The sequence below is a fragment of the Ovis aries genome, chromosome 13 (genome assembly GCF_016772045.2).
Source record: "Ovis aries strain OAR_USU_Benz2616 breed Rambouillet chromosome 13, ARS-UI_Ramb_v3.0, whole genome shotgun sequence".
In the NCBI taxonomy this organism is placed as follows: domain Eukaryota; kingdom Metazoa; phylum Chordata; class Mammalia; order Artiodactyla; family Bovidae; genus Ovis; species Ovis aries.
In genome coordinates this window covers 76921202-76943398 of record NC_056066.1, presented here as the reverse complement: position 1 = coordinate 76943398, position 22197 = coordinate 76921202, and the positions used below count along the sequence as shown (strand labels likewise).

Genomic DNA, 22197 nt, shown 5'->3' with positions numbered 1-22197 from the left:
CTGCTGCTTCCCTGGACTGCATGACCTCGGGAAAGTTAATAATTTTCTCTGAGCCTCCCTTCTTCATCCGTGAACTGGGGATGAGAACCGTTCCTGCCTCATGGGGTTATACTGAGGATTAGATGCCATAAACGCTCATGAAGTTCTTAGCGCAGGATTAGGCGTTAGTCCTGCTTGGTGAATGTTGGCAGTATTTTTGTTATTATCGTGATTTCTGTGAGCCCGTTTCCCTGTGCCCTCCTCGCCTGCACTGGGGGGTTATGTATTTTTTAAGGCTTCATTTTGCTGTCCCTCTGAGCCTGGATTGACGCTGTCCCTGGGCCTCATGTTCCCCTCGCAGATCCTGTTCTCGAACATCGAAGACATCCTGGAGGTTCATAAGGATTTCCTGGAGGCCTTGGAGTTTTGCTTACATCCGGAGCCTCAGTCTCAGCATGAACTTGGGAATGTGTTCTTAAAATTCGTGAGTACAGTGCCCCAGCCCCTGTCGGAGCCTGTAGCTTTTAGGGAATAGGTTTCTCCCTGGGTCCCCTTGTTTCACTTGCAGGCCTGTTTGGGTGATGGAGAGGCTGGTGGGCAGATGGGCTCGATCTCTGTCCCTGCAACAGCAGGTAGAGTGTCAAGCCCAGTGGACCAAGGGGCTTATTAGCTGGCTCCCCTCCCTTCGGTGTCACCTGGAGTGTGGGTCCCCCTTCCCTCAGAGCTCTTGGCTGAATGACTGCATTCTGGCGTTCCTGTGGCCTCCTGGCTTGGTGGGGCCCCAGGGTGGACTTGGGTCAGACACCCCGGCGTTTGAGTCCCGGCCGGGCCACCCGCTGGCCGATGAGGGTGTCTGATCCCTGGGTGCCCACTGGGACTGCCAGACAGGGAGGCTGCGTCTGGTTGTTGTGGCCGCTGTCTTCCCAAGTCGCTTAGAATTGTCGGGGGGGTGGTCGGCTGGAGGAAGATGGTGGGGCTTAGCCTGCAGAAAGCACCTGCTTTTCCACACCTGCTCGTCCTGTGCTGCCTGGGACCCTCCTCACTGTGGGGAAACCCGCCCTGGACTCGTGGGCAGAGGCCTGGGCCAAATTCTTCTGCTCTCCTAGCCTCAGTTTCCTCCTCTGATTGACAAGTAAGGATAATGATGCCTCCTTGGGTCGATGGAAAGACTCAAAGAGGTAAAATGATCAAATGTGTAGCCTAGGGCAGCGGTTCTCAACCAGGGGATGATTTTGCCCCCAGGGGGACGTTTGGCCACATCTGGGGGACACTCCTGGTTGTCCCAGCTCGAGGAGGGGGACCACGCTACTGGCTTCTAGTGGGGGGAGGCCAGCCATGCCACCAATTAGCCCATAACCCCCAGGACGGTCCCACAACAGAGGCTTATCCCGCCTTAAGTGTCAGCAGAAATGAGATGAGAGACTTTGGCCCGGAGCAGGGACTCAGTCTATGTAGGTGCTCACTTCCTTTGTCACTGACATCGTCACTAACTCCCTCCTCCAGGGTGTCACATCCGGATGGTCTGAGACCAGGAGGGCAGAGCCGGGCTGCTCATGGGCGATGTTAGCCTCTGCAGGTTGTTTTAACTTGTCTGTGCCTCAATGTCCTCACCTGTAGAATGGGTATAAAACTAGACCTGACCCGTGATGATGTTGAGGATCAGGTTTGTTAACATAAGGGAGGAGAGGGCTCAGAACAGCACACCAGGAAGTGCTCACAATGTTGGATATTAGCTGTCCACGTGGCCACCTTTCCTCAGTGTTTGAAATAGGATGAACATGAGAGAGACGGGGCACAGGTGAGCTGGGCCCTCAGGGAGGGCGAGGAGCAGGGCAGGAACGTGATCTGCTGTCGGGGCTGCTGCAAGGGAGAGGCCTGGAGGGGCGGGGGAGGCGGGGAGACCAGGAGGAGGTCACTGCATGTGTGAGACGCTGGTGCCCTTGGGCAGGGTGGCGTCCATACGGGTGGCGAGAGGGGCAAGCGGCAGTACTGGTTCAGGACACGTCTTTTACTTGTTTGTTTATTTTTTTATCTTTTTTTTTGGCTGCTCCTTGTGGCTTGTGAATCTTAGTTCCTTGACCAGGGATGGAACCCTGGTCTCAGCAGTGAATACACAGAATCCTAAACACTGGACTGCTGGGAAACTCGCCAGGACACGTATCTTGAAAAGGAAAATGAAAAGGATGGGGGGGCAGTGTTCCATTTAGGTTCAGAGGAAGGAGTGAACCCCCATTGCTCCGGAGCCAGGCTGCTTTGGTTTGATTCCCTGTTCTACCACTGAAAAGCTGAGTGGCTTTGGGCAAGTCACTTCACCTCTCTGGGCCTCAGTCTCTGACTCTGTAAAACAGGAGTGATGATAGTACCTGCCGTGGGGTACCGTCATGAGGGTGAAATGAGTTAATTTGAGTGAATCACTGAAATCTGGCCTGGTGTGAGTGTCAGCTGTGGGCGTTATTCCAGCTGAGGGGCCAGGGAAGGCTTCCGGGAGGCGGTGACATTGTTGGGACGGCCTGTGAAGGGATGGCATCTGCGTTGGAAGTGGAACAGTCCATACTCGAGCTGAGGGCAGGGAAGGGGTCCTCAAGGAGCATTATCCAGCTTGCCACTAAACCCAGGCTCCCCGGGTCCTCCGACTTCTCTGCCTGAGCTGCAGAGGCGTGGTAAGCAGGTTTAACGGACCAGCCAGCGAGGTCTCTGGATCATGAGTCCCCACCGGGGCTCATTTGCTCAGAGATGCGGGGATGGCTGGAGGAAGGAAGGTGGGGAGTTTGGAGCCCAGGATGCAGCCCTCTTTTCTGTGCCCTCCCATGCGCTGCCTGCAGCCCTCCTCGTGTGGCCTCAGTGAACTGGACAATCGCGGTGGCAGTGTTTATCCTCAGAACCTTGACGTGTTGGCAGTGGACGTTCAGGCCTTTGTGGGGAGCCAAACAAACTTATTTAAGAGGGAAATTTGCATCATTACTGGATTTGGAAAGTGAGTGTCTCTCACTATTAAAAATAAATGCAGTAGGAGCCAAGCTGTGTTACAGCATTCATTCCAGAAACTTCTGCCCACCTGCGTCTCTGAGCTGATGCCTGCTCAGGTGAACAGTTGGAGAAGGAGATGGCAACCCACTCCAGTGTTCTTGCCTGGAGAATCCCGGGGACAGAGGAGCCTGGTGGGCTGCCGTCTATGGGTTGCAGAGTCAGACACGACTGAAGCGACTTAGCAGCAGCAGCAGCAGCAGCAGGTGAACAGCATCAGACTGGCTTTGGTGCCCACCACAGCTTGCTGAGACCCTCCCTTGAGGTTACTGAAATAGCTGAAAGCGGAGTCTGCTTTCTCAGTCAGTGGGTGACTCGGAGTTTTTAACTTAAACTCATCTTTTTCATTAAAATATTGCAGTCGTCACCCCGTGTCCCCCATGCTCATGGAGGAAGACGCTGAATTCTTTTCAAAAGGGGCCACTGCTGTAGGTTGGGTTTCTGGAAGCCCGAGGCCTGTGTGCAGGTGGCCTTGTTGGAAGCAGTTCAAGAAGAAGGTTACATTCTCCACTCGGCCTGACCCCACCCGGGGTTGGGGGAACGCTGGAGCTGGGGGTGCCTCTTCCATCAGGTCACCCCAAATTGCCATGAGGGAATGGGGCTTCTGCACCCCTGTTGGATGGGGGCCATCCTGGGGAGTGGGTGGACAGCCTCAGGCAGGCCAGGTGGCTGTCTCAGACTGAGGATGGTCCTCAGGGAGGGATGCATGGATGGGGCACGCCCACCACCGCATCCCTGAGGGCCCCAAAGGGAGGGAGTGCCCGGGCCAGCAGTACCGCACCAGGGTAGTGGGGTGGCTATTGGGAACAGAGCCCTGTGGTCAAGGAAGGGGCATCTCAGACCTCATGAGGGGCCCTGGCTTACAGACCAGCCCACCCCTGCTGCCCAGTCAGTGGATGGCAGGAAACTCCCATCACCGCCTCACTCCTAGGCCCAACCCCCGGCTACTGAGATGATCACAAACTAGCATTCAGTCAACTTTCTCTGTCCCAGGTGTTGTTCTGAGTGCTCTATGTGTATTAATTCATTGCAACATCACAACAACATTTAACTATGGGTGCTATTATTATACCCACTTTACAGGTGCAGAAACTGAGGCCCAGAGAGGCTTAAGTCAGTGTGCAAGCTTACCCAGCCAGTAAGTGTTGGAGCTGGGATTTGAGCCAAAGTCATCTGATTCTGAGTCTTGTGTTTTCACTGTTCTACATGAAAAAGTCTCTTAGTAGTATCATTAAACACCTACTGTGCGCCAGCCACAGTTCTTGGCCCTGAAGTTGGTACCCTAAAAAAGACAGACTTTTATTTTTATTTCTTGGAGTGGTGGCAGAGATGGTCCTCAGCAGTTTCAGGGTGACAGTCTGCTCACTTAGAAACAAAAGTTCAAAGAGAGCTTCTCTTCCCAATAATTCCAACGTGAGTCCTTGAGCGCTCTCCGGACTTGGGTCACATGACCACTGCTGCCAGGACAGGGAGCTCTTTGACTGATTTGGCCTGGGCCACATGCTCACCCCTGGTGCCTGGGGGTGCAGTCGAGTCAGTGGGGTCAGAGTGTAGGAGGCAGGTGCCCGGGGGAAACACTGGGGGCTGAGACCAGAGCCAGGGGCCGTGGGTGCTGGGTGGGTGAAGCAACATGCAGGCTGACCATGAGCTGCGGCTGCGTTGTGGTGGATCAGAAGCAGAGTGAGGCTGGGGTGAGGGTCTCGGGCACCACACAGCTGCCCCGGCTGCGCCCTCGCTTCATTCATCAAGTAGTCGTCTCCTCTCAGTCTGAGACTTCCGTCCTCCCTGGCATCGCAGCCGTGACCTCAGCAGGGGCAAACCCTGCCTCCAGGGAGATCCTAGTCCAGTGGGTGGTTGTGGGGAGATGGACAGTGCAAAAATGAGACAGCAAATCTGCTGACAGGCAAGAGTCACCATATTTCACAAAATCCTCCTGGTGCCTTCCTTGGCGCCCTGCCCCAGGCCTACGAGTTCACTTCAGTCTCTTCCTCCTGACTCTGCCTGTCTCTTTTTTGCCGTCAAAACCTACCCATCCACTGCCCCACCTGTCATAGTATAGATGAGTTCACCAATGGGATAGTGAATTTGCGGAAATAATAGCAATAGTCATCATAGCAACGTCAACAACAGCAATGATAGTGGTGGTTGATAGTCAAGGAGCCCTTACTGGGCGCTCTTTTACACATTTACTATAAATTGACCTGATGACCCTCACAACAACCTTATTACCGGGAGGTCATCACCATCGATAATTTATAGGCACGAATGCAGAGGCTCTGAAATTTTATGAGGTCACAGAGCTGGGAAGCTGGGCTGTGAACCTGGGTGGTCTGGTTGTAGAACCTGGGCTTGCACTTGGAGGCTGATGCTGGTGGTGGTCTCCGGGGCTTTGCTGTCTTACCTTGGAGCTGTACTGGTAGCAGAGCCTGTAGGCTCTTGTAGAGCCGGACATCAGTATGGGGGTTTAGAGAGGTCGAATCCTGTTCTGCTGCTTTGCTAGGGGTGCGGCCCTGGAAACCAGCCTTTCCTTGGTTTCCCACATGGGTGAGGGGTCGAATACAGTCGTCCGTGTGTCAGGGAATTGTGAGATGTGAGTGAGTCCGCCCGCATTCCAGGAGAGCATAGGGTGGCCGGTCCTGACCCCTCAGTGGACGTTCTGTGTTGGCCATGGGCTCCATCTGTAGGCTTTTTGCAGCTCAGATGGTGCACACGGAGCCCCAGAGGGAGCTTACTGATTCCGAAACCTCCGCCCGCCGGCAGGGTGACTAGGGCTTATTTAGAAACAAGACGAGTTGCTTACCTTGCAGACCCACCTCTTCCTTCCTAAGCTTCTTGGGGTCTCCCAGCCACCCCCCAGCCCAAGGTCAAGACCCGTCAGCCCTTCCTGTCCTGTGGCCTTCCCCAGGACATCCTTGTTTGGGGTTTGGCGGGATGGGAGGAGGTATCCTTTAAGCCTTTGGGAACTGAGACTGCTCGATGGAGAGCTTCCTGCGAAGACGGCTCCTGGCCACTCCAGTCCCAGAAACCCTGACTGATGGTTACAGATCTGGTGACCCACAGGTGACCTCTAGCCTGTAAAGAACCTAGCTTTGGGCTTGCTCAAGAGAGCTATCTCCCGTCTCAGCAATGCCACTGCTGCCTGGCAGCGACCAGAGAAATACGTGTTCTCCCAAGTGCCTGCGTCTTATGTGGACGCTTGTGTTTCATATACACAGGGCATTGTGCATCGCAGGTGTGTGAGTTCACTCATTAAGTGTTCACTGTGGGCCTACTGTGTGCCAGACACTGTGCTGGGGCCTGGGGACCCCTCAGTGAACTAGAGGATGTAGTCACTGCCTTCAGGGAGCCGATGGCCAAGTGGGAAAGGACAGATGATGAACAGATAATCTAGATAATTCCAGTTGGTGGGAATGCTATAAAGAAAAGGAAGATGGCAGTGGAGGAGTGATAGAGAACACTTGGGTGGCCACTTTAGCCAGGATGGTCCAGGTGTCATTTGAGGAGGTGGCATTTGAGTTGAGACCCCAATGGTGCAGAGTCGCTAGGCTTTGGGCAAGAGTGTTCAGGCAAAAAGATGAGAGCAAAGGCCGAGAGGTAGACACAGGCTTGGCAAATCTAAGGAGCAGACAGCAGGCCAGTGAGAAAGGCAGGGTCACATTGGCTGACCCTCGAAGGCTACAGTGAAGTGTTGGATTTCATTATTAGTGTAGCAGGACACCATTGCAGGGTGTTAAGCCGTGGTGTGACACAATCTGATTTGTGTTTTGATTATAAAGACATTTATTGAGCACTTACTGTATGGTGAAACCATACCTACTAAATCATTTAACTAAGAACTCCATGAGCTAGGGACTGTAATTAATTCCCCCTTAACAGATGAGGAAACCAAGGTACAGAGAGGTCAGCTAGCTTGCCCTAGTTCGCAGCTGGAAATACAGAGCCAGGGTGCAAGTCCAGTCTGCCTGGCTTGAGCCCGTATCCTTGACCCTGGGCCATGCTGCTGCCTGGGACGTCACTGGGTGCAGAACTGGGGCGAGAGTGGAGGTGGGAGGCCAGTGGGAGCGCCTGCAGCTGAAACCCCGCCTGCTGGGTATCTCCCAGGGTCTGGGGCCGTCCTGTTGTCCCGGGCCCCGCACGTCTCCCAGCATCTGCCTTCCTGCTGTGAGCTGTCCCCCACAGGCTCTGTCCTTGTCTTGCAGAAGGACAAGTTCTGCGTGTACGAGGAGTACTGTAGCAACCACGAGAAGGCCCTGCGGCTGCTTGTGGAGCTGAACAAGATCCCCGCCGTGCGCGCTTTCCTTCTGGTAAGTCAGCCGCAGCCCCAGCGCCCCCGTCCTCTCTGCCTCAACCCTGCAGGTCCACACAGACCCGCGCCGCCTGGCCCCTCCTCGGCCAGGGCGGTCTGGGTGCAGCAGGGACTTCTCTGTGAAAGCCTAATGGTGGCTCACTTTCGCCTCTGTTGGTCTTACAGCCTGTCGCAACAGCTCTACCCTGCTTCTATAGCGTGAAAGCAGCCATAAGTAATATGAAGAAATGAGCTGTGTTCCAGCCAAGCTTTATTTATAAAGAGAGATATAGGGGGCTGGATTGGCCGTAGAGCCAAATGGACCAGTTCCTGGTCTAAAGTAATGATCCTGATAAAACTGATAACAAGTTGTAATTATATTATTGTGTGTGTGTGTTAGTTGCTAAGTCGTGTCCGACTCTTCGAGACCCTATGGACTGTAGCCTGCCTGTCTCGTCTATTCAGGGGATTCCCCAGGTGAGAATACTGCAGTGGGCTGCCATTTCCTCCTTCAGGGGATCTTCCCGACCCAGGGATTGAACCCAGGTCTCTGCATTGCAGGCAGATTCTTTACCATCTGAGCTATCAGGAAAGCCCCAATTGTATTATTAGGATTATTAATTGTAAGTGGAAGAAAAACTCGTTAAAATTGGCTTAAGGAAAACAAAGTTACTAGTTCACTCCTCTGGGAAGTTTAAGACTTAAGAGGGCCTCAGGTGCAGCAGAGGCTGGGTGTTCCAGCGACACCCCCAGCAGTGCCTCTTGGTTCTGCTTTTCTTACCTTGGCCCCGTGGCCAGGCAGGCTCTCCTCATGAAGTGGCAACACAGCCTCTGGAAGCTCCATGCCTGTACCTCTCATAGCCGAGCAACTCCAGGGTGAAGAGGGCCCAGTTGTGTCCAACTCTTTGCGACCCTATGGACTGTAGGCCGCCAGCCTCCTCTGTCCATGGGGATTCTCCAAGCAAGAATACTGGAGTGGGTTGCCACCAGGGAAGCCCAGGAATACTGGAGTGGGTAGCCTAGCCCTTCTTCAGGGGATCTTCCCAACCCAGGAATTGAACCGGGGTCTCCTGCATCGCAGGTGGATTCTTTACCAACTGAGCTATCAGGGAAACCCAAAAGAGGGCTCCTCTCTTCTAATAGTAACTGCAAAAATCCTGGGTCTGTTGTTCATTGGCTCAGCTTGGCTCCAGACCAATCCCTGAACCGACTGCTGTAGACGAGGATGGGCTAGTGCTCAGGTTGGTTGCATCTGGACCCGGAGGGTGGGAACAACTCCACTCACACTACAGGCCCTAAGGATGGGGTGCATCCCTAAAGGACAGTTGGTTTCCACTTGTGGAAGTAAGTTGGGAATAGATGTTGGTCAGGCAAAACTATAGACACCAATGATGGTCTTCCTGATAATGGGACAATTCACTTGTATATAAAACAAGTTCTCATGTATCTCCTTGGAGCTTTGTGAAAAGTGAAAGTGTTAGTTGATTAGTTGTGTCGGACTCTTTGTGACCCCATGGACTGTAGCCTGTCAGACTCTTTGTCCATGGAATTCTCCAGGCAAGACTACTGGAGTGGGTGGCCATTCCCTTCTTCAGGGGATCTTCCCAATCCGGGGATTGAACCCAGGTTTCCTGTATTGCAGGCGGATTCTTTATCATCTGAGCCACCAGGGAAGCCCCCTTGGAACTTTACCAGCCACTGTCTGTTGTGTATGAGTTGAGAAATACACTTGTTTGCCTTGCAGACATCTCAAATCATGCTTTAAACGAGGTGGTGGTGGCGGTTTAGTCGCCAAGTCATGTCCTACTCTTGTGACCCCATGGACTGTAGCCCACCAGGCTCCTCTGTACATGGAATTCTCCAGGCAAGAATACTAGAGTGTGTTGCCATTTCGTTCTCCAGGGCATCTTCCCAACCCAGGAATTGAACCCGGGTCTCCTACATTGCAGGCAGATTCTTTACCAACTGAGCTACAAGGGAAGCCCCTTTAACCAAGGTAGACATGGTATTTCCTTTCTGTGTTAACAGCGTGGTAATAGACAATCTAGGGCTATTACAGGGGCCCCAGTGTCAGGGGTCAGTGTCCCAGTGTATGCCCTCATCATTGATATGGTCCAAGATGATATCCTACCACTTCCACACTCCAGGTAGTAAGATGCAGGACGGATGGGAAGAAGGGCTGGCCCCTCCCCTTCTATGGGCACCATAGAAAGCTGCACACAGCTCTTCTCACGTCCCATTGACCAGAACTTCGTCACCTGGACACACTTAGCTGCAAGGGAGGCTGAGAAATCTAAGCTTTGTTCTGGGCAGCTCTGTGCCTAGCCGAAAGTTCCTTTGTTATGGAAGAAGAATACATTCAGGGACACTACCTAGACTTTGCCGCCAGTCTTTTTGATGACTCCAAAATATTAAGTGACTTTCTGAGAGTACATACTTGAAAAGTGATTGTGCTTCTCATGGATTCGGCTCTTTATTTTTTGACTCTGAATTCCCTGCTCATTCAGTCACAGACCACCCCAGCCCCCACCTATTTTATTGCCTATAGAAGCCCTATTTAAGCCCCCATACTATTTTATTGCCTGAAAGCACACACAGGATTCAGCACACAGAAGCGGAACAGTCAACTGACCTGGCATAAAGCATCTTAACCACGTGCCCAGAGAGCTAAAGTATGTAATACAATTCTTAATTGCACTTTGCCCTAGTCCACAGTCTCCAACAATGTATTTCCAGGATTTGAGTCACGACATATGTTTCCTTCACTGGTGAGCTGGTGTTGCTTGGCCCAGTTCCAGCGAGCATCTGAGGCAGGACAGATTGGTCAACTGGTTTCCGCTTTTGTCCCAAGCATCTTAAGCGTTCAGGACCGATGATGCTTTTTGTTGCTGGTATCTGCATCTTTCTGTTTCCACTTCTCCACTCCTATTCAGAAGCGACTGGGCACAAAGCAAAGTCAAGTCAGGCCGTGTAAGATCACACACGTGGCTATGTTTCTGTGATTGGCCTGAAACCCAGTAGTGGTCCAGTTGCCCGGGCTCTGGACTCCCCGAGTCCCCCCTCTTGGGCTCAGCTCTGTCTTGAGAGGCAGGAAGATGCCAGGAAGTTGTTTGCAGGGGGTTGGGACAAAAGGGCCTTCCTTCTTTCCCCCTTCCTCTCTCCCCTGCAGTCTTCCTGGTGGCCGGGCTGCCCTCTTCCCAGCACAGCCGGCTGGGCCGGGTTGGGTAGGGGAGGAGTTGTGGAGCGCCAGCACACACGCCATCTGTCTCCCTCCTTGCTGGCATCTCCCCGCTTCTGGCCACCTGCAGAAGAGCCGTCTCGAGCCTATTATGGGATGTAAAGGCGCTGGGCGCAGACACCATCTGCTTTCCATTCGTGATGTGCTGTGCACTAGCGGAGGGATGGGGCGGGGACTTCCTCTTTCTGTGCCTCAGTTTCTTGTCTGCAAAATGGGGATAATGGATTCCCTTATTCGTTCACCAGTTTCATTCTGAGTTGCCTGACATGTGGTTGGGATCATTCTAAGTCCTGGGGATACAACAGTGAACCAAGGCAAGAAGAGTCCCTGCTCTCATGGAATGGCCCATCCTCATAGGGGAGATTTCCATGGTATGTCACGTGGCATTAAGTCATCTGCAGGGAATAACGTAAGTTAAGGACGACAGGATGTTTTTGGGTGGCGGCTGCTATTTTAGTTGGTTCTTTGGATAAACAGCATCTTAGGTGACATTTAAGCAGAGACCTGGGTAAAGTTAAGAGTGAAAGACCAGTGGTATCTGGAGGGAAAGTATTCTAGGTAGAGGGTTGCAAGTGCCAAGGTCCTGAGGCCCGCGTGTGTTTGAGGGATAGCGAGAAGGGCACGGTGTCTGCATTGGAGAGTTTGAGAGGAAGAGCAGAAGGAAGCGGGGGTAGGAGGAAGATTGAAAGAGGCCAGATTAAATGAAGGAACATCTCGACAATGGAACGAGTCTGAGATTTTTAGAGAGCTCTTTTATTGCTGTGGAGCATACGTGCGGTGGATGTACTCACAGCATAACGAATTCTCCCATGTGTGTGTTCCCGAGATCAAGATTTAGAACCCTTCCGTCACTCCAGACAGCGCCCTCCTCCATCCGCTTTCCCAGTCGTGCCCCTTTGTGCAGCCAGAGGTAACCTCTGTGGCCAGGTTCTCTCATGAAAGGTTAGTTTTTTTTGCCTGTTCTAGAATGTTCCACGAATGGAGTCACAAGGAGGCTTTTGTGTCTGCCTTCTTTCACTCTGCAGAACGTCTGTGAGATTCGTCCAGGTTGGAGCATGTGGCAGTACTTCCAATAGAATATTCAGTTTTAGTCTGAGTGGGATGCAGACCACGATGACGCGCACTCATCTGCATTTTGAACGGCTCTCCTTGGCCCTGTGACGGCGGAAGCCGGGAGGAGACCAGGCTGGGGGCTTGCGTGGGCTTCCCAGGGCTGCTGTCACAATGATCATAAGCTGGGCGGCTTAAAACAAAATGATTCTCTCACACTTCTGCCGCCCGAAGTCTCAGAGCACGGTGTCGGCAGGGCTCTGCTTCCTTCGAAGGCCCCCGGGAAGGGCCTCGCCTTTGCTCTTCTAGCTTCTGGAGGCTTCACGTGTTTCTGCCTTGTGAACCAGACCCTCAGTCTCTGGCTCCCTCTTCACTTGGCTGCCGTCCCTGTGTCCTGTCCTCTTCTTTTAAGGGCATGGAGCTAGTTGATTTCAGGCCCACCCTAATCCAGAATGAGAATGATCTCATCTTAATTTAATTAATTAGATCTGTGAAGACCATTTTGAGATTCCAGGTGGGCGGGGCACTTGGGGGGACATGATTCAGCCCCCTTCGAGGGCTGCTGCAACCATCCAGGCAAGAGATGACAGCGGTGAGGATGGGGTGGTAGTGGTTTGAGGGTTCCGTCACCCAGTCATATCCGACTTTGTGACCCCATGGACTGTAGCCCGCCAGGCTTCTCTGTCTGTGGAATATTCCAGGCAAGAATACTGAAGTGGGTTGCCATTTCCTTCTCCAGGGAATCTTTCCCACCCAGGGATCGAACCTGCGTCTCCTGCATCTCCAGCATTGGCAGGCAGATTCTTTACTACAAGGCACCTGGGAAGCCCATATTATACATTAATACACTATATATCACCAAGGTATATAAGTAATATTGGCTATCAGAATGTTTTACCGCTCTTTAAAAAAAAAAAAATACTTTGAGTTTGAGAGGCTGTTGGATTCATGTAGAGTCCGATTGTCCAGCTGACAGCGTTTGCTGTGTGCTTGGCATTGGTGTATTAATGAGCAAGAGGAATCACAGATGACTCCAGGGTTTGGAGCCCAAACAGCTGGAAGAGTGAAGATATGATTTCCTGAAATGATGCAGGCTGGGTAGGAGCCAGGATGAGAGGTAAATAGAAAAGAATTTCCTTTTGGATGTATATGAGGTTTACGATGCCTGTTAGATTTCCAGGTGGGAATCAGAGATTTGAGTCTGGGGTGTAGGGAACCGAGGGGCCAGGCTGGAGATAGAAAGCTGAGTGTTTCTTCATAAAGGATGGTTAAAGAGGTGAGAGTGATGGGTCTGGATAAGGTAAGGTGGGGATAAGTGTGGGTGGAAGGAGGACCCGGGATCACACCAGGCATGGCTGCCATTAGAAGGCTGGGAAGTGGGTGAGGATGGCATGTCACCTGGATCAGTTCTGTGGATTAGGATGGTTTAAAGAGAGGATTCTCAAAAGTTCTTCCCATACTGCCTGGGGCATAATCTTATTAGAATAGTGAATAGCTCTGTGTGTGCTTGCTTTTTTTTTTTTTTTAAATGAAAATAAAGTAAACAATAATCTAGGATGTTTGGGGTGAAGAGGAGGTGGTGGCTGTGACAGTCCTGTGAAAACTTCTTGATCCTGAACAAAGAGCCAGGCCTTTCTCCCGCCAAGCCCTGGGGGCGTCTGGAAAGCAGCCCTCACTCCCAGTCTCCCTCTCTCTGCCCAGAGCTGACATCACCAGGGCAGCCTGTGGGGAGCGCTGGCTTGGAGGACAAAGGCCCGAGTGTGAACGGTGTGGGGCCTGGCATATCCCAGCTGCTGCAGCCCCAATCCCCCGTCTGTGCCAGGCGTAGATGTGGGGCTGGGAGCCATGCAGCTCCTGCCAGCGCAGGGCCCCAGGGTCCCTGGGACTCTGCTTCTCCAAGGAGAGTGTCCGCAAAGGTCCCTGAGAGGCAGTGGACGCAGGTCTGAGACTTGGGCCAGTGCTTCCGGCTCTTGAGTGCCAGTTTGCGCATCTGGAATGGGGATCTGGTTCATTCTTGGGCTGTGAGCATAGACTTTACTTGTGGGTGAAGCTGAGGTGCAGACCCTTAAGCATGGTAAGCGCGTGGTAAATGTTCTCTAGTCTTATTTGCCCTTGACTGTAAGCAGGGAACTTGTCTGCTTTCTTGAGCAGTTCCCCAGTGCTTGAACCGTGTCCAGAGCATCGTGAGCATGCATTGTGTATTTGTGGAATGAGTGAATGACTGATAGGAGGGGAGTCCCTTTTCCCAGGAGTCCAGTTCCATTTCCAGGCTGCTAGCATGCTGTTGAGGAGGAAGGCTGAGGCCCCTTCGTTGCAGTTTGCTCATTCACTCATTCATTCATTCACTGGGCCATGGTGAGCCCTAGTGACTGGACTAGGAACTGTGGCTTGGCTAGGGACAGCCCCTCACTAGGCACGGTGAGGTGTGTGTGAGAGACCGTAGTAGACATGTGACTTGGCGCATTTCTTTCCCATGCATGACTTTCTGCTTTAGTGCCCATAGATTCTCTGTAAGGAATGTCTGGTTTTGTTTTGTGTGTCATTCAAAGCTTTATATAAATGAGTTCACACCATACATACTCTTCTGTTTCCTTTTTTGCTGCAGAGCATGTTTTTGAGGTTCACCCCTATTGCTATAGCGAGCTGTAGTTCTCCCGTTTTCACGAGTGCGTAGTGTACCATCGTAGAAAGCTACAGACATTTTTCAGGTTGCTTTCCATTGTTTGCTGTTATGAACAAGGCAGTTTTGAGTGTCCATGTTCCTGTGTCCTGGTGCGTGTGTGTGAGTTTCTGTAGATCAGGGGTTGGCGGACTTTTCTGTAAAAGGCCAGAGAGTAAATATTTTGGGTTTTGCAATTATAAGGTCTCTATTACAGTTACTCAGCTCTGCCATTATAGCTTGGATGCAGTCATGGACAGTATGTAAACAAATGAGTATGGCTGTGTTCCAATAAAAAATTTAATTGCCAAAACAGGATTTGGCCTCTGGGCTGTTGTTTGTCAACTTCTGATCTAGGGTTTGTGCTGAATTGTAGACCTTAAAATTTCTTCCTGTCCTCAGTGTTCTTAAGTTGCTTCCAAAGTGTTTGCATACAGCTCCGTTTTGCAAGTGTGTCCCACGATTATTTGAGGCTGACCAGACTCCTTGGCTGTCCTTGGCTAGTTCTGACAATCTCTTGTCCCTTTGCAGAGCTGCATGCTTCTCGGAGGCCGGAAGACCACGGACATCCCTCTGGAGGGCTACCTGTTGTCTCCTATTCAGAGGATCTGCAAATACCCCCTCCTCCTCAAGGTGAGTTGTTCCCCCTATTTCTTTGGCTGATTAAAATAATTTTACTGGAGTATAGTTGCTTTACAATGTAGTGTCTTTCCCTGATTTTGAACCAACAGAAAATTCAGCTCTGTCTGGCTTAAGCAAAAAATAAAGCTTGCTGGTTTAGGTAGCTGAGAAGCCTCGGGGCAGCGTTGGGTTTGGGCCAGGCTGCATCCAAGCCAGGACCCTGCCACTTTCTTTCTGGTTCAGTTCCCGCTTCCCACCTTTCAGCTTTCTTTTCAGCGTGGTAGCAAGTGGCTGTGTTTGCTGCAGCCTTGCACCCTATCACGTTCAAAGACAATGGGGAAGAGAGAGCCTCATTTCCAGCAGTTCTGACAAAAGTCCTGAGAGTCGTTCAGGTTTTAGCCATCTGTGGCCAGGAGAATGTAGCATTAGGAATGCCCTGGGCCAGAGTCACGGTGCTTGAATTTGAACCAATTACAATACGTCTTTGCTTGTGCTATTTATCCGCCTCTCATTTGCCTGGACTTGCACATCTGGACTTGGGACCCCTGACCCAATCATGATGAGCTCTGATTGGCTGAGATATGGTCCAATGACAGTGAGCAGGGCAGTGTCGTGTTCTGATTGGCTGAGACCACAGTCAGGTGCTCCACCCCTGAACCATTCACCCGGAGCAAGTGAGCTCTGATTGGCACAGATGTGTGTCATGTGCTCCAGCCAATCCCTGGATAGCACAGGCCAAGTTCAGTGATGGAGAAGGAGGGAGCCCCTCACAAAGTCTGGGTTCTTTGTGGATGAGGGGTTGGGGTGGGGAGATGCTGGGTGGGTGAACCAGAGCCATCCATGCATCGGCTATCTCCTTCCCTGCCCACCCACATTTGACTGAGTCTTGGTCAGGCAGGCCAGGGAAAGGTGTGCTGCTTGCGTGAGGGCCTGAAAAGTCTTGATAATCAGCTTCAGAGTTGGCTTCTGGGCAGATCCCCAACTGGGTGGATGGCTCTGCCACCATCCACTGCTTTCAGCCCAGGGATTTCAGCCCTTAGACATGGTGGCTGTTGGCCTGGGCCTGCCCTGGCTCCATCCCGAAGGCATTGCGTCTGACAGCTGTTCTCTGGGGTCCCTGCTGGTGGATTAAGTTGGCTGGTGGTGCCTCATTCACACACCTGCTCACTGGGGCCACATGCATCTTTGCTCCATGAGCTGAAAGGAAGAGGGGAGCGGGGAAAGTACTGAGGTGGCCAAAAAGTTTGTTCACGTTTTTCCATGATATGTAATGGAAAAATCCAAATGAAATTTTGGCCAGCCCGATACTAGGGTATTCTTGAACATGCCTTTCTGCTGGAGGTGATGGGTGACCCTTGAGCCTCTGAGTTGGACCAGAGTCTTTTGAGGGCTGTCCCCTCTGCCTGTGAACACAGGCCTTTAACGTGTATAGCTGTGGGTGGGGGGGCGCATCTCTCCCTGTGCTCCTTCTTGCCTGCTGCTGTTTGCCTGTCCCAGGGATCTGAAAGAACCATCTACAGTGGTTGCAGCTGCTTTGATCCCCAAACAGATGTTGGACATGCCATACGAGGCTCACCTCTTCACCTTGGTGCTGAAGAAGCTCCAGGTGGAACTTGTAAACTGGTAACCGGTAGACTCCAGTGGACTGGCAGATAGACTTCGTTTGATGTCTTTGGTGTGTTTGCCAAGCTTGAATCAGTTGCTGGTGTCCAAGAGTTAGCGTTCTGCAGTGGTTTAGGGCAGGGGCTGGCAAAACTGTGGCCTGTGAGGCCCAATCCAGCTCATGGGCTGTTTTTGTACAATCTGCGGGCTAAGAATGGTGTTTGCACTTTTTTTTAAAGGTTGTTAAAAAAGCCCCCAAGACAAACAAACAATAATGTGTGACAGAGACCGGATATGGCCAGCAAAGCCTGAAATATTTACAATCTGGCCCTTTACAGAGAGAATTTGCTGACCCCTGGATGAGAGCCAGGAACTGCGGTCACAGGCTGTCTGGGTTTGAATCCTGGCTCTGCCATTTACTGGCCGTGTAACCTTGGGGCTTCCCCGTGCCTCAGTTTCCCATCTGTAACACAGTGTTTGTATTAATAGTGTACGGGTAGGGTTGATACCTTGATCGAACATTTATTTACTTAATTCTTAACTCAGTGAGGTAGGCACTGGGATCAGCCTCATTTTTGAGATGAGGCCCCGAGGCAGAGAAAGGAAGTGGCCCGTTTAAGGCCATACATTAGGTAAGCAGCAGGGGCCGTGGTTGGAACCCCGGGCAGTCTGAGTCTAGAGTTCTGCCCCCTAACCGTCAGGCTACACGGCCTATTGAGAAGCACTTTGGAGAGTCTAAACTGCCAAAGTGCTGGTGTGTCGGGGGTGCTGACCTTCTCAGTTCCTTAGGCGGGGTCTGGGGAAGGCTGGTAGCCTTGTGTTTTGTGGCTCAGTGGCTGGTCTGCCCCTTCTTTCCTGGATTTCAAATCCTTGAATATATGACCCATTAGAAGCATCACCAGCTATGGCCCCAGACTCCAGCCAAGGTTCCCTAGGTATTAATGTTTTGGTTTCTGGATCTTGGGAAAGTCTAGGATCCCAGTGGCCACTTGGAGAGGCAGTTTCCGTCTTTTAACAAGCCGGGGGGCTGGACCTGTGTCTCCCTGTGGCCTCTAAGGTCGCGATGTGAAGTCCAGGTGTGTCTGGGACCTGCTCAGCCCCAGGGGCTGCAGTCTGGTGGAGCTGCTGGGCTCTGGTTTCCCTGAGCAGAGAGAGAGACAGAGCCCACTGGCAACTGACGCAGGATTAACTGCCCACAGGAAACGGTGAGGAAGCAGGGCTGTGGGTTTCCCTCCAGACCAAATGGCTGTTTACACTCCCTGTTTCCTCTGTCTCCAGCTGTGTTTATCCGGGGCTCAGAGAGCACTGGGGGCCAGCCAGCAGGGCCCGAGATTCCTGCGGGGCCATGCCATGCTCCCCGCCCGGCACAATTGCTCAGAGTGTCCTGGCCTTTGGCACCCGCAGCTGGAATGTTTGCATCAGAAAACAGCTGGGGTGGAGGGGAACTCTTCGTACCCCTCCTGAGTTCCTCCGTCCTGTCACATTTTCCAGCAGATTTCCAGAGATGATCCCACGAGCGTGGAGCAGCTGAGCCCCAGTCCTCTGTCCTGCCCCTGCCCCCTCCAACTCTGACGCCCTCGCAGCTGTCCCTGTGGCCTTCTGTCTGAGCCCCCTTGTTTGAGCTGGACTTTGAATTGAGGAGGCGAACAGGGTTGAGGAGCCTGGGTGGGAAGGGGGAAGAAGCAAGAATGAAAGCCTCTTTTGGGAACTGCCCCAAAAAGCTGAACTTGAATGTTGCCTAAGAATAGCCGGAACATTCTATTTCAGCCTGCAGCTCAGGCCCGGGATAGACAGTTGGCATTTTCAGGCTTTGTTGAGTTTTCCATCAGCGTCTCCAGGAAAATGATTCAGGCTTGGGTTGATGCCCCCGGGGCTCAGATGGCAGGTGCCCGAGGGGAGACCCACTGACACCAACCCTTGTGGGTGCCACTGGATGACGTGCATGTCTTACGTTGCTCGCTGAATACCAGCCCCTGCCACAGCTCAGGACTGCAGTCACGAGCAAGACAGACCCAGGGCCTGCCCCTCGGAGCTCTCCGTCTGGGACTGGACCCACGTCCGTAGTGGAAACGAGGTTGAGCCCAGCAGGGGGCAAAGTGAGGATGCCCATCTGTGCCCAGGGGACAGCTGCCCCTCCAGTCCCCTCTTCACTTTGCCTCCTGCCTCTCTGACCCCTCCCTCTCAGTCTCCTTTGCCGCTTCCTCGCCTTCTAGGCCTCCAAGCGTAGATGGGCCCCCAGCCTCTGTCCACGGGCCTTTCTCCATCTACACTCGTGCCTGTAGTAGCCTCGACCGTTCTGTGCCCCTCCTTCTTAAAGTTGACTCAACAGTTGTGCAGCCATCTCCAGCACAGTAATTTTAGAACACTTTCATCACCCCCGAGAGAAACTCTGGATTCACGAGCAGCCACTTCCCTTGCCCTTCCGGCCCCCCGCCCCCGCCGGCCCCCAGCAAGCGCTCATCTACTTTCTGCTCCTGCGATTTTGCCTGCTCTGGACATTTCACATGAGTGCAGTCATATAATGTGTAGTTCCTCTCCTGTCTGGCTCCTTTCAGTTAGCAGAGTGTTTCCAAGGCCCATCCACGGCGTCGTGTCCATCACACCTCTATTCCTTTTTATGACGGAATGAGAGTCCCTTACCGCGTTCTGTATATCCGTTCATCAGTTGATGGGCGCTTGCATTGTCTCCACTTTCTGGCTACTGTGCACATCCACGTAGAAGTTTCGAGGTGGACATCCCCATGGCTTTGGACCCCTGTCTCTGTCCAGTGACTTCCAGCCTGCACCTCTCGCCTAAACTGTGTGCTTGTTCGTCTTGCCACTGGCTTCTCCACCTGAATGTCTCACAGGCATCTTCTGCCTACCACAGCTAAAACCAAAGGCTGGACTCTCCCCTTCCTCCAGACCTGCCTCCCTTCCTACCTGCCCCCTTGTCTTCACCTCTGTAAGTGGTCTGATCAGACCTCTTGGGCGCCAGCAGGGAGCCACCTTTGGGGACCACTGCTGCAGGGCTGTGGTGTCAGGGATGCGGCTCAGAGTCTCTGCTCAAGGTAGAGCCTTGGGGCCCTGCACTGACTCTGGTGTCTTCCACACCTCCCACGCCTGCCGGCGGGTGACGGAGCTGTCACCCACATACAGCCCGAGGACCTCGCCATTCGGTTGTCACCTCTGTTTGCTTGGCCGTCAGGAGTGGGGTCCCCTGGGGGTGGTCCGTGGTCCATCTCTAAGGCAGTGTCGACATCAGTTCTTGGTGCCGGGGGATGACCGGGGAGGGGTGTGTTTCTCAGAGCGTGGGCCGTGTACCGCTTGCAGCTCGCCAAAGTGTTTTAGGTCGCACAGGAGAAAACTTTCTGTCGGGGTGGGTGCTGGGGGAGGGGAGAAGACAACTCCAAACGGTGAATCACATGGTGAAGATGGAACTTTCTTAGCAAATCCCCCCTGTCTTCCTGATTACCTCCAGAAAGCCACAGTTGGTGCCGCCTTGGTTCAGTCAGTTCAGTCGCTCAGTCGTGTCCGACTCTTTGCGACCCCATGGACTGCAGCACGCCAGGCTTCCCTGTCCATCACCAACTCCAGGAGTTTACTCAAACTCATGTCCATCGAGTCAGTGATGCCATCCAACCATCTCATTCTCTGTCATCCCTTTCTCCTGCCTTCCAATCTTTCCCAGCATCAGGGTCTTTTCCAGTGAGTCAGTTCTTCTCATCAGATGGCCAAAGTATTGGAGTTTCAGCTTCAACATCAGTCCTTCTGATGAACATTCAGGACTGATTTCCTTTAGGATGGATTGGTTGGATCTCCTTACAGTCCACGGAGACTCCCAAGAGTCTTCTCCAACACCACAGTTCAAAAAAGTATCCATTCTTCAGTGCTCAGCTTTCTTTATAGTCCAACTCTCACGTCCATACGTGATGTGATGTTCATTCATTTACCAGTCATTTATTGAGCAACTGTTATGTGTCAGGCATTATACTAAGAGCTGGAGACAGAATAAACAAAAGCTTCCCAAATCCTTTCCTCTGTGTTCTGACATTCTGCGGGGTGGGGTGAGGGGATGGAGTGGGAGAGGAAGAGACAGACAACAAATGAATGAACAGGGCATGTATATGCGTGTTTAGATGGAATGATTGCAGTGGGGATTAGTAAGGTCCAGGAGTGATAGAGAGAGAAAGTGACATTTGTGCAAAGACCTCAAGGAAGTGAGGGAGGGGGCTATACAGGCATCTGGGGGAAGAGTCTTTCAGAGAGAGGAGCCAGAGCAAAGGCCCTGAGGCAGGGGTGCATCTGAGGAACAGCTAGGAGGCCTGTGTGAGCAGAGGGGAGGACTTGAGGGGGAGAGTGGGGGAGTGAGGTTAGTGAGGTGATGGGCCCGGGTTACGCGGGGCCTTGTGGGGTCTTGTCTGCTCTGAGTGAGGTGGGCAGCATGGGAAGGTTTTGAGCAGAGGAGAGACAGGATCTTAGTTCTCATGGGATCCCTCAGGCTGCATACGGAGAAAGGACGATGGGGTGATGAAGGTGGAGGTGGGGGGCGGTGCACTGACGTGAGTGGTCCTGGACCAGGGTGGTGGCGGGGGAGATGGGTGCATTTAATGACAGTCGCCTTTTGCCCATTTTCTATTGGATAGTTCCCTTTTGTATCGATTTGCCAGAGTTCTGTCTCCATTCTGGCTACCTCGGGTCATCTCTGTGGAATTCTTCTCTGACCCTGAGGTTATGAAACGAGTTCCTCATCTGCTGGGGTTCTGGCGTTGTCACCAACTTGCCAAGGAGACACAGGAAGTCACAGGTCTCTTTACTGTGGCCCCTGTTGCCCCAGCTCCCTGAACCGCAGTGCCCACCCTGCATCTCTCCTCGTGGGCTGAGCACCGACACCTTGCCCACAGATGCTTCAGCACCTCCGGCCGCACCAGCTCTTTCCGGTGTGCTGAACGATGATAGCCTGGGGCCGCTCGACTCCCTTTGGGTGGGACACCTGCTCTTACCCGCTCCTTTCAAAGCCAAGCTGATTCTTGATCTTGCCAGGGCCCTCCCAGATCACCCTTCCTGGGAGTGCTGCCCGAGTCCTGCTTTCTGCCACACTCTGCATAGCGGTTAAGGGTCTGACTTTGGGGACTTCTCTGGTGGTTCGGTGGTTAAGAAGCCGCCTTCCGATGCAGGGGTTACAGGTTCGATCCCTGGTTCGGGAATTAAGATTCCATACACCATGGGGCAACTAAGCCTGGGTACCTCAACTAGAGAGCCTGCGTGCTGTAAACTACGGAGCCTACATGCTCTGGAGCCCGTGTGCAACTAAGACTGGATGCAGCCAAAAATAGATAAATATTAAAAAAGAGAGAGAATTTGAGTTTGGAAATCTCGCTCCACCTCTCCTTAGCTGTGTGACTGAGGGTAAGTTGCTGGACCTCTCTGTGCCCCCATTACCTGATCTGTAAAATGGGCATGGTCTCATCTAAGGGGGTGGCCACCACTGAGGTCAGCCAATTTTTGTTGTCCGGTGGAAATGCAGACCCATGGTGACTGGAACTTCTGCTTTGCTGAGAGAGCCTGGCAACAGCATTTGGCCTGCTGGGGCAGGATGGTGACCCAGGCTCTGATACAGTCCTGCCCTACGCAGCCAGGAGACCAAGGCTCAGAAGGGGGAGGCGACTTGCCCAAGGTCACATAGCCTATCCTGGTCAAAGCCAGAATGGGAACTCCCAGACCTGAGCCCTTTCCTGCTGCCTTCTCCGCTATCTCCCC

General features: G+C 52.7%; 1 protein-coding gene across 1 annotated transcript in view; it reads left to right on the top strand.

Annotated features, from left to right (window-relative positions):
• Positions 1–22197, top strand: part of PREX1 (phosphatidylinositol-3,4,5-trisphosphate dependent Rac exchange factor 1) — a 180530-nt gene that overhangs the window by 78727 nt on the left and 79606 nt on the right. Inside the window, exons 3-5 of the mRNA XM_027977300.2 lie at positions 341–463; positions 7203–7307; positions 14767–14868. Of these exons, the coding sequence (XP_027833101.2) occupies positions 341–463; positions 7203–7307; positions 14767–14868 (330 nt within the window). The remainder of the gene's footprint in view (positions 1–340; positions 464–7202; positions 7308–14766; positions 14869–22197) is intronic.